This window comes from Mercenaria mercenaria, chromosome 7, assembly GCF_021730395.1.
Source record: "Mercenaria mercenaria strain notata chromosome 7, MADL_Memer_1, whole genome shotgun sequence".
Lineage (NCBI taxonomy): Eukaryota > Metazoa > Mollusca > Bivalvia > Venerida > Veneridae > Mercenaria > Mercenaria mercenaria.
Window position 1 is genome coordinate 40,966,372 of NC_069367.1, and position 13,231 is coordinate 40,979,602.

General features: G+C 33.2%; 1 protein-coding gene across 1 annotated transcript; it reads right to left on the bottom strand.

Annotated features, from left to right (window-relative positions):
• Positions 1-4,631: 4,631 nt before the first annotated feature.
• Positions 4,632-9,058, bottom strand: LOC123555916 (uncharacterized). The gene is made up of 5 exons (XM_053547134.1): positions 8,271-9,058; positions 7,686-7,853; positions 7,254-7,448; positions 5,204-5,395; positions 4,632-4,808 (listed from the first exon to the last, which is right to left on the bottom strand). Exons 1-5 carry the CDS (start codon positions 8,736-8,738, stop codon positions 4,632-4,634), a joined length of 1,200 nt encoding a protein of 399 aa, XP_053403109.1. The 5' UTR covers positions 8,739-9,058.
• Between the last annotated feature and the right edge of the window lie 4,173 nt (positions 9,059-13,231).

Below are 13,231 nucleotides of genomic sequence, written 5' to 3' on the forward strand. Positions count from 1 at the left end.
CTGTTCTTGGTTCTGCTCTCGAATTTTGAGTGGAGTGGGTGGGATGGTAGTCTCTTTGCCTTCTCTGCATGGACAAAAGCTTTGTACTCTCGTCTTGTCTCTAATGGTTCAGGGTTGGCTGTCTTTTCGATTTATTTTATTTGAGTTGTTTTCATTGCCCCGGGATTATCCTTAGACCTGAAATTTAACCTTGTCCAGTTTATCTTTACAAGTTTTGGAAGCAGGTACCAATGAGGTTGATGCGTACTCTGCTTTGTACCGTCCGTACATTGCATGTGTAGACTTGCAGAGGATCTTTGCATTTACTCACCAACTTGTTCCAGCCATATTTTTTTTCATAATGGCGAGTTTTTTGAAGGCCCTTTCCTTTGACATTTAATGTTAGATTTGACCTTGACTAATTTTTCATTATTATTTCAAGAATGATATCACCGGTTATATATACTTTAAAATGAATAATAATTAGTTAATAGTTTTTAAATACCCTCAAAACATAATGAAAAATCATTGCAAAAATACTGGGTTTTTTGGTTAATTGTCACGCAAATTTGACCTTTGACCTTTGATAATAGGTTTGGCTTTGCCTTATTTGGATAAGACCTACATTCCTGACCTTGCTTGACATGTATACATTAAAATAAATTGCTAACAGAAAATTCTAACAAGAGCTATTATTTTTTAACAAAGTAATGAGTAAGTATGCTACAATTTGATCTTTTACACAAAAATGACCCCTGACCTTTAATACCAGGTTCGACCTTGACTTATTTTCTCTTCCATGACATCGTCTGAAATATATACAGTAAAATGAAAAACGATCAGTTACTAAAATGACAAAACAAATACTTTTAAACAATAAAAATCATTACAAACAGGTGATATTATTGCAACATTTTATTCACTTTTTTGACCTTTGTCCTTTGAAATTATGGTTGACCTTGAATGTTTTGAAATAATATGTGCATACCAGACATTGCCTACTTTTTATACATTAAAATGAACTGATATTTTTTATTAATATCGACAAAATATCATTAACAAGAAGAAAAGTTAAAGAGCTATTTTTTCATTCTTTTACTTGAAAATGACCTTTGACCCTTAATATCACATTTGAACTTGTCTGATTTTAGACGATATCTTTATTACTGACATTGTCGGACATATATACATTAAAACAAATTACGAGTATTTACAAATAATGATCAGAAATAGCTGTTATATTTCAAACAGGAAACTATTCATGCAGTTTTTCACAACATTTTGACCTTTGACCTTTGATATAAGCTTTACCCTTGGCAGTTCTGGGGTAAACTTTGCACTGCTGACTTTGCCTGACATACAGACATTAAAACGAATTAACTTCAGTGACTAACAATGTGAAAACATATTAAAAACGTTAGAAAAAGTAAATGTAACATTTTTCATATTTTTGCATGGAAATGAACTTTGACCTTCAATTATCAGGGTTGACCTTGACATTTTGCAATAAGATTTGCATTTCTGACTTTGACTGATATATACACATTACATATATAAAGCTGAGTGACTTATGATAACAAACTAATTTTTAAGAATAAAAATAAATTTCAAATATGCCAATTTTTGTCATTTGTACATAAATTTGACCTTTAACCTTAAATATCAAGTTTGCCCTTCATTCCTTTTTGATGAATTTCTTTTTGCTGACATTGGTTGACATATATACATTTACTAAAAATAATATAGCTACTGTAATTAAACAGTGAAAAAACTGGTAGACGTAAACTTTACCCTACCCCCTAAATTTTTACAAGTGAGTTTTACCTCCCCTATCACAAACATAAGTGAACAAAATATAGATAGGCACGGCTTTGACACTTAAGAAATGGGTTTTCATGGAGGATATGAAATATTGTTTCCAAAAATGTATAAACTTCTTTTGGCCTCAATTACCTTCAAAGTTATCTTTCAACAGATCGGTTGTAGAAAAGCTGTTTTGTAAACAAGCACAACACAGCAAAACTATTTAGTAAATAACATTTTTACACGTATATTGACGAATACGACTGCCCTTGACCAAATTAATGAGGTAATACACAACTAATTCTTTAGAAATAAGTATTCTTGTACAATATTTTTACGTAATAAGAGTTAAATTGTTGTTTTTTAGTTTTACGGTATGGTTACATTCTTTCTTCATTGTTCTAGTAATAATTCAATTAGTGAATATCAATTCCTAAATTGAAATTGACAGTGAATGATGAATTTCTCTTACTAAAATTGTTTTTATTATGTACTAGCATGAATATAAATTTCCTCCGATCTGTATGTTTTTTCTGGCCGATGCAGCGGCTATTAATCGGTAAATGTCACGTATAGTCTGAAAAGATATGAAACATTTTAAAACATTTTGAAACATTTGTATGAAACAAGCAGCAGTTGCGTTTGTTTGAGTCCACATCGGAAGTCTCTCCGGACTTTTTAAGATATAAGCGTGAGGATGCCATCCAGCTGGCTAACGGGGTCGGTGGTTCTACCCAGGTGTCCGCCCGTGATGAAATAATGCACGTCTATCTCACTATCAAAGCTGGAAAGTCGCCATATGACATACAATTGTATCGTTGCGACCGAACAAAAAATAAATAAATAAACAATAAGGTATGAGCGAGCCACCTTTCTTTGCAATCCAGCTGGATAGCTACCTAAAATGAAAGAACGGATTCCCCTAAAACAACTAAAACGTGTTTTCTTTTTGTCCCGTTTAAGTCACACCGACACAATTAAGGTGATATGTTTTAACTCAGTTTTAAAGGCGGAAATAACCATTCAGGTAAAGACGACCGACTTATTGGTTGAATCATAACCTTCATAAAGCCTCTAGACACATTTCTCATATAATTAGAATAGTTCTACATCTCGAGCGGGCTTTCTTCCAAATCCAAAGTTTTGATGGGTTCAAAGTAATCGTCCTCAAAATAGAAAAAATGGAAACTCCGCGGGTCGACCAACAAACAAGATTTCAAATTCTGAATGCTCTGTTTTGCTGAGCCTGTTTATGAAAGGAAGCCCGCCCGCTTAGCTCAGTAGGGAGCGCGTTGGTCTACAGATCGCGGGGTCGCGAGTTCGATCCCCGGACGGGGCGTATGTTCTCCGTGACGATTGATAAAAGACATTGCGACTAAAACCATTCGTCCTGCACCTCTGATAATTCATGTGGGGAAGTTGGCAGTTACTTGCGGAGAACAGGTTAGTACGTACTGGTATAGAATCCAGGAACACTGGTTAGGTTAACTGTCCGCCGTTACATGACTGAAATACTGTTGAAAAAACGGCGTTAAACCCAAAACAAACAAAAACTGTTCATGAAAGGAAGTAGAAATACATGGTACCGTCCACTCCCTTTAGCCTCGGGTTGTGCGGAACATTTGGACATGTAACAAGCACCATAAAACGATTTAGAGACATCCTCAGATATGTTCATACAGCGGTGTACATGGAAACTCTTGCCACTCTGTATATTTGATTACTTAAAAGAAAGCTAATTCTAATTACTAAGTGAATTGAATAAAGTGAAAAAAAATAAGCAAAAACAAAAAGCAGCAGTTCCTTAAACTGTGTTTGGCGAGCTTTACGTAGCGTTGTCGTATCAATTTAATTCTGATTCTGAAAAATGAAGATTTTGCTTAATTGTAATACCAGAAATGCATTTTAATTAAATTGAACAAAGAGTTTTCTGTGGTAACATAAAAAGTAACTACATAGTTTCTTTATGAAACTGATAGAATTGTAATGTCAGATATTGAGATAAATCTGATAATGAAGAGAATATTGCTTAATCTTTAGCCTGCTGGCGGCATGTGATGTTGCCTTTGCGACAAGTGCAGATCAAGACCAGCCTGCACATCCGTGCATTCTGATCATGGTCTGCACTGTTCGAAATTCAGTCAGTAAATTTTCAGTAAACACTCCTTTGAAAAATAAATGGTTTTGCCCAAATTGAATGATGGACCAGTCAATTATTACAAAATTTAGCAGGCTAATGGTTAATTATATTTATTAGATAAATTCTTCAAACGTCTCTTACTTTTTGTTATATTCAGAGGGTGTATAAACTTATACATTTTGAAGTGTCTTTTAAAGCTCTAAAAGGATTAACCACTAAAAAGAATAAAAAGTTTTACCATTCAATTATATTTCAACTACGTTTACAGTTAGGGGTGACCTCATTCACCCCATCCCTCCCCCCTCCCCCCACCCAACACACATACACACCTCCTGTACCGAAAAAAAGTTTTTTTTTTGTGTGTATTTTATTTAAGCTTGAAAGAATTTTTTTATCAGTTTTGTCTGTCTTTATGCCATATTATGTGTCGCAAAAAGACGGGTATAAAATTTACAACTCTCATTATTTACCAAGGTTATATCTAGTGCAATTTAGTGACCTGTGTCATTTTTAGTCATAAACAATATGATCAAGTTTGCATGGAGAGATTTAAAATACCTTACCAGTCATGTATATGTTTATATGTAAAGCTTTAAGATTTCAGCTAATGAAATTTTATAAAGCGCTAAACCTTTCTGTGGCTTTACAAGAGAGTCAGCAACCATTTCCAATAGCAAATGTTTTCCTTCCTTGCAAACATGTCTGTCATTTAAATATAAACAGTTGCCTTTTTTATACAAATTCTTTTTGTTTTCGAAGAGATAGAAATGTGAAGAATTACCTCCAATCTATGCAGTTTACATTCGCTACTGATTGCCGTGACCTCCTTGTTGAGACTACTAGCTAACTCTAACACTTCGCTTGGCTCTGGCTCTGCTAATATTTGCTATATGATATATAGACAAAATAAATATTGAATTTATTATATAACCAAAGTCAGATTACATTATTTTCATGTGTATACGTTCTGTTGGACGTTGCCTATACATAACGTATGCAACGATAATATTACGAGTATTTACGACTGTGTGGTTTCAAATCATTACCACACACTTTCTGTGATGCGATTAATATTTTTTAATGCATGCTGCGCATTAATCTATATATGTCGGGTTATCTGACATTCCAAAATGTTTAGAGCAATTTGCGTCAAGTGTATATAAATGTGTTAACGATGAAGAGGCTAATGCAGATTATTTACTTTGAAATTCTTTGTTGCCCTAAATAGTTTCTTATAACATGTTTTACCTGTATTACAAAATACAAATTTCACACACTTACGTCTATGTCTTCCAACTGGCTATCGGTTTTTTTCTGTAAACTTTCAAGTTCAGGTTTCTTATAACTCTCGCCTATGTTTTCACATTCACTTATATCTGACTTTATAGCATTCTTTTTCATTTCTACTGCTGATTTTACGATTCTTTTGAACTTGGACGGTTCAGACTCAATAATCTTTTCTTCCTGTCCTACCTAGAATGTAAATTGTCTGTCTTTAAGTTATACATTAAATACTTTCGAACTATAAGAAGATTTTACAGAATCTAGTCTGCCCAGGACGGGGTTAAATAGAAGAGCATTATCAGTTTCCATTTCAATTTAAGAAGCATTTATTTATCTTGCTGATAAAACTAGCATTTATAGATTACGTAGAAATTACTTCAAAAATGAAATATTCCTGAAACCCCAATCACTAGCCGTTCAAAAGGTGTATCATGAATCAATATTTTGTAAATAAACATAATGTTAATTAAGAATTGTAATCATTTATCTTGCCTTCTACAAGTTTCTTGCATTCCTATTGGTCAAAAGACGTCACATGCCGACAGGATATATTCCATATCCTGCTAGTAATTTTCCGATTTGAATTTGATTAAAATAAAATGGCTGCTGCATCGCTGCGGTAATAGAATAAGTTCAGGTTATTAGTTCCAGATATAGATATTGTTTCAAAGCGAGTTAGTGTTTTCTTTCCGTTTTTATTCTCGTATGTGTTTAGGTTCGAGATGATAGCCATAAGAAGAGGAAATAAGGGGAAAATAACTGTATGGAAGACATGGCCACGATAATGTTGCTGAACTCGTGTTTTTAGTGCAAAGGAATAAACATATTTTATACTATGTAGATTTAATCTACGTGCATGGTAAATGATTTAATGTAAAAGCAGAAATTTTCGCTCGCGAGGGTTAAATTTTCGCTATATTCACAAGGTCCCTCACTTCGCGAACATTAATTCTCATGTACATATTAACAATTAGTGTTATGTAAATCTCGTCATTACGTAAACCTTCCCCAACACAAAAAATGGAAACAGCCATATTTACACACAAAATTGGCCGTGTTTAGTGCTTCTGTAATACCTATAGCTGTAGCATGGAATTATTGTAAAAGGAACAGAACAAACCACATATCTGTTTAGTTTAGAATGATATGATAACTTTTACGTTTGCAGTGTGTTTGAATAAACAAACATTGACATCTCTGCCTATAGATATAGATTGCATGTATAACCGCATTTGTAAGAGTTAAAGCGATATGTCTTTACGGTTGACAATCTTAAGGTAACGCTTTACGATATGTAACTTTCATGTACAGCCGAATTATCAAAAGTTGAAACAAGCAAAATAACTTTTTTTACATTTTCAAGAATACAAAACCTAACGAACATACTCAATATTTCAAATTCGCAAAGTTTGACCCATCGAAAATATTAGCTTTTACAGTAACAGAAAAGCCGACGTTTCAAGACATTTCTAACATCGTGAAATCTGATGATTCTCAACAGGATGGAACATAAAGTTTTTTTGTGTTTCTGAGTAAAACCAGTTGATAATCTGTATAAAAGAGCTTTTGTGTTTTGTGATTCAGTCAAATTAAACTTTTGATGTGCATTTCATGACTGGTATTAATCATAAACAAATTTTAAACCAAACACATTATGGTTGTAGGATTCCAGTCTGCACTGTGTAAGTAGCTTTGTTAATTTACATGATGTGTTTGTCAGTTTGATAGTATCAAGTCTGTGTCATGTTATGACCACTTTCCAATCGGTTGTCTAATTACGATTTATTCAGCAAATATATAAGAATAGAGTAGTCGGCAAGTTAAGGATTTTGTTTATAAGCATTGTCAAACTAGAAATATTGAAGTAAAGGATAGTCGGCAAAATAAAACCGTTACAAAGCTTGCTGGTGACAGGATTCGGGATATACAGGCGATAGTGGGCAGCGTATATCCCGTATCCGTTCAGCAATAAGCAGAGTTACTATTAATATCAACTTTACCTGAATTCATCTTCAGGTCTCTTAAGATGCAAAAGTATGATACGTACATCAGTGCCGCCCAGATCGCTTATTACTTTATTCAGTAAATCTAATAGCAGTTCGCTTTGCCTTTTGTTTTCAACACTGCTTTTTTCTATCGATTTATCTAATTCATAGACGGCCGTTTTAACATTGAACATCTTCTTGACCATGTCCCTATACTCGCTTGATTGATGTTTAACTGCAAACGTACCACCTTCAAGCTGAAAATGTACATACAGATCGACACAATTTCACATGAACTGCTAACTGCTATTTTGCCTTGTTATAAATTTCAAATTGTATCAGAAGAAAATGTGAAACAAGAAGAAAAAATAAAATATCTGTGACAAATACTGTTATCTTGCTGTAACTTTTACTTCAGTGAGCAATGCTAGTAATTACAAACGTCTGAAATTTATTTACAATAAAAATTACATTGATCATTTACCAGCCGCTACCTTTTGTAAATCTTGAATAGCCTCTTTGCAGAAAGAAGCATCAGCAACGATTTCTGCCTTTGAAAGTTCATTCAATAGGCCTCTTGTCTCTTTTAGGTCGTCCGCTATCTTTTCACCAGAAATGTGATTGTTTGTTGAATGCATCAGCTCGTTCCTGAATTCCATTATCTAAAACATTGAGCTATCATTAGTCTAAACATCGATATGTTAGTAGCTTCTCTGGTTCGAATCAGTTAAAAGACTACACTGCTGATTAACGAGACATAATAACAGAGATTTGAGTATACTGTATATGCAAATATTTGATCAGCACCAATGTGCAATACAATTCAGAGCTTGTTTAAAAAGCAGCATTATAACTAATCTTATTTGGTTAGTTCATTTGTTGTGGAGTTTGTACGCTGGTTCGTACTGCTATCTGCTTTGTTGTTATTGGTCTGGTGGTTAGTATAAATTGTCTCTACCTACCTAGTAAAGGAAGAATTATGTGTTATATATTTTGTACTGTTGAAAATTTGCACATTACAAAAGAATATTATATTTATTATTGTGCATTTTTGATTTAGAAAAAGAGAAAGCACTCACCTTTTCATAATAACGCACTGAGTCATCAAAAGAGAACAGCTTACAATTGCTCATCATTTTTACTATTTTAGATATGTCAAGTTCGTCAAAACTGTTATATGTACCATCACCATTCTCTCCATACATGTATAACTTTGCTATCGACCAAACCTTAACCTGCGAATCCCCATATTGTGGGTTTGCATTTACCAAATTCTCTGATTGATCGCAACGTTGTCCCGTGCCGAACATGTCTGCATCATGATGAGTATTCTCACAAGGACATTGATCACTTTCATATTTCGCTTTTACATCTTTCCGATCATATTCAATTTTTAGCTTGCGTGTATTCGTTTCTAATTCAATAAACTTCTCAAGCAGTGCCCTGCAGAATTTATGGTCACACTGCCACGTAACCGTTTTCTCCTTTCGCCAAGATCTGAAGTAACAGATCTTGTTTTCGTTTAAACAACGAACAAAAGTTTCCATCTGAGTCCTTTCTGTCTCTGACAATTCTGAAATAAAGTTGGTCCATTTTCTTTCAACTGTAGTTTTCAGTGCTTTTCTTGTAGTTTTAAGTGAAAGTACACCTTAACCCAGTTCTGGAATTTCACGTTGTAAATATCCGTTGGCATATTTTTCTCGTATTCAAAGTTATACCTTCACGTCTACGGTATTTCCTCAGCTATGTTATTGATTGCGAAAATCTTAAACACGATTGTCCTTGCTTCGAAGATTGTAACCCGAAACATATTATGTCAAATATCTTAAAACATACCGCACATTATTGTTTGTATTTATTAGTTACAATACACCTTTTGGGATTCCAGCAATTTTCCACTTCCTCATTACAAGGTAGTATTGATTTTTCATTGGTCCAGTGGTTAACTAATTTTAGCATAAAGTAAAATTGTTCTATTAATAGATTTTCAGAAAATCTGTTTGTGTATTATACAATGTGTGTACATTAAAGTGGGATACCCAGTATACAAAATTCATGTACTTTTATTTCATTTGAACATTACTGTTTAATTTTAGCCTGAACAAATTACAGGTTTTCTTTGTATTAGAGAATTTTGGTAAATTTCATTCGTGAAAGGTCCAAGGTACTTTTCTCAAATAGTCAATTAATAGAAATTTTCAAATATAATATCTTGTGTAGTGAATTAAAAAGAAATATATTTACTTCAGTACTAGTCAGTTATGAACTTGAAAGATAAATTGATAGGGTATTTGGTCTACTACACACTTTATATATTTTTGTGTCCTGATTAGAAGTAGCCTGTTGATTAATTCAGTATCTTAGTATAGGAAGAATTATTTAAGGTAGCTGAACACAACTTCTGGACATTAAGGTTATTTATTATCATATAAGATAATTTTCATTGAGAGTCCTACATACCAGAACATTTTTGAGTGACAATTAGAAATATTTAAGATTACTTGAGGTGGTTCACTATCTGTTAGAAATATTTAAGGTGATTAACCATCTGTTAGAAATACTTAAGGTGTTCAACATCTATTAGAAATTTAAGGTAGTGGTTGCCATATATTAGAAAATTAAATTTTTAAAAAGTGTTCAATCAAGAATGTAGAAAACATCAAACATTGCTATTACTTTTGTCTCCTGCGAGAGGTGGCGCACACATAGGGATGATGTCAGTCGTTGAAAATCTTTCCAATTGTCAGTCAACACTTCCAAGTATCTGGACTATAACTTTGTTGTTCATGGCACAATTTCAAAATAATTTGGCAGAAATATACACCCGTGGTTCGCACAGGTCTTGAAAAGTACTTGAAGTTGATGCCTAGTTGTTCTTTGAAACTGCAAAAAACCTCATTGAAAAGTACTTGAATTTTTAAAAAACAAAACAAAAAAAAAACAGTAAATTTTGATAAATTGTTCTTGAATTGATGTTCTGCGAACAGAAAATCAGAAAAAAAAACAAAACAGATCAGACCAAAATATGGAAAAAAAAAGAAAAATGACAGAACTATCTTCGGCAGCGCTTACCAACGAGAAAATGATAATACGGTACGGTACTGGGACTTGTTTTAGTACTCTAAACGCAATTATCACAACATTAAATTTTATAGATGTTGAATTGAAGGTCATTTCCGGGTTATTGTCGGTGTGTTTATTAATCCCCCGCCACAATTGGTGGGGGGTTATAGGAATGGTCTCCGTCCGTCCTTCCGTCCTTCCATCTTCCGTCCCTCTGTAACATTTTATGTCCACTCTGTATCTCCTAAACCCCTTGAAGGATTTTCATGAAACTTGGGTCAAATGACCACCTCATCAAGACGATGTGCAGATTCCATGATTCAGACATGTCGATTCAAGGTCAAGGTCACAACGCAAAGTCAAACGTTTGAACCTTCCATTTTGTGTCCGCTCTGTCTCTCCTAAACCCCTTCAAGTGTGCTGTTAACAGACAGCTTTTGTGACATAATTCCAGACAAACTGGTCTGATCATACCCAAAATCGAGTTATTCCAAGAGCTTGTGCTCATATACATTACCATTAAATTTGATCAAAATTGCTATGAAAATGTTCAAGCTAGAGCGTTAAAATTGTCAAATATTGAGATTTTTTATATAACAGGGACGGATAACTCTGGACTTACTAGTCTGAAAATGCCCGAAATCTAGCTCTTGCAAGACCCTATGGCCGTACACATTGTCTATAAGTTTATTCAAGATTTCTTTAAATAAATAAGATACAGTTTTAAAAAATTGGTAAATATTGCTATTTTTTTGCTATATTAGGGGCACATTACTCTTGACATACTGGTCGGATCATCCCCATAATGCAACGCATTCCAGATTATGTAGCCATGCATATTTTTTTTACTTTGGTGAAGATTGTTATAGTAATATTCATGCTGGAGTGTTAAAATGCTATATAATTCATATTTAACTTTAAAAAAGGGGGTGGGGTAATACTAGTATTTTATGTGTTTATCTGTTTTTTATGACGAAATGTCGATGTAAATGGTTTGGAACTATTTTGTTATTTAAAATTATGTTTTGCACACATGTTCGTATTGTTTAAGCGGGATTTTCATTTCATGAAAATATTTGTTGTTATAATAGCTTATTTGCCAGTCAACCCCAATATTCTAAAATGTTGGTACTTTCATGATAAAATACAGAATATCTCTCTTATATGTTCGGTGACCCCCATTTTTCCTCCCTTATTTTGAAGCGATTTTGAGACACAATAAATACAAAAAATATTTCAAAAATCTTAATTGTAGAAATAAAGTTATGCTATCTTTAGACTGATATAAGTACTGGTCTCGTGGGAAAAAAGTGGATGGGGTAATTATATTGCCTTGTGAAAATGAATTACAGTATTATGTGAAAAATCATTAAAATGTCATACTGACTTCATAGCATATTCAAACTGAATTGTTAGAAATACAATTATTTTACAACTCATAAAGATAGTTTGTGTTTTGAAATGTACCCCCAATTTTTCCAGGTTTTTCAAATTTCACTTTTGTCTTGACAGTGTGTGTAGAAAATGGGCGATATAATGTAAAGGAGTTCGGTGACCTACCCTTTTTTGCTTTTATATGCAATAGATACTAAAGATCTTCAAACATGCAAAGTATGAAAAAATTCTTAATTGTAGAACAAATTGGTCTGAAACGTATCCAACATCCTTAATTGAGCGTATATCATTACTAATAATCAATACTTCCTATAATACGCGTTATCGGAAAGGGGGCACAACTTCGTGTATTATGTACAAATTACACATTCATGAAAATTTTTCTTTTTCTGTTACCTTTTGAATGGAACTACTCTTACTGTCTGTACATAAAACCTCAATATTAAAAACTAAATTTATTTTGCAAAATTGCACTGCATCAAGAAGCAAGAATATCTGTATCAACGTTTTCTCTTAATTATATTATATATTACAACTTAGATGATATCGATTGCTTAGCGCAATACTGGTCTAAATGACATGTTTTCTAAAAATTACTTTTTTACATGATTTCATGAATTAAGGTCAAATACACACTATGTGCAAAAAGTGGTGAAATTTACCCCTTTTCACCCATTTTACCCTCAAGAAACATATAGGTCTATCTCAGAATGTTGATATTGATCACTGCAATAAAAGTCTAACTTGAATTGGACTTATATTGGGCTGATAAAATTGTGTGATTTTACCAATATGCATTAGCTGAACTTGAAAAATTTGAATGTTAACATTACTTTGAACAAAAAATGTCGTGATTGTTTGCAAGTTAAGCACTGCATACGCTACAGCCAAAATACCAGGCAAATTGTCTGCCTAGTAAAACTAAAATTTCTTTTTATCTGTCTTATAAAATTGTACAGAATCTGGGTCTGATGGCAGAAGCAAGGCCATTGCCAGTTTATAGATTCCCCGAGACAGGAAAGTGGTCCTGATGAACAAGTATGATGTGAGAAAAAGAGCCATTAGTTAGATGTTTACCCTACCAAAACTAAAATTCAAGCTGACACTGTTTTAAGTTGTAATGCTTTTGTTATTCCAAATTAAAACATTACCAGTCATTTGGTTGGTGCTATGGCAAATTTTAGTTATTTGGTATATAACTGAGTAGTGAGTATGATTTACTTTTTAACTTACATTTTCAATAAATGGATGTAATGGATAATGTAGTGATGTGTAAAATATTTTGTTGCATTGGCAAATAGCTAATGGTGCTCAGAATATTTTTCCTGGCATGAACTTTTGACTCTTATTGTATTGGTCTCAAATTACAACTACATTAACATTGTGATGAGCTGCCCAAAGGTTTTCTTGCTAGCAAAAATGATTGGATTTAGTGAATGTATAAACTTCCACTAAAACGAATTGGCAAAATGCCACTTGACGGAAGGAATTATCAAGGCTTTTGCACTACTGCTATGATGGAGTGACATTTTTGTTAAAATTAGGGTTATAATTTATTCAATCTGTATTTAACAAAAACAAA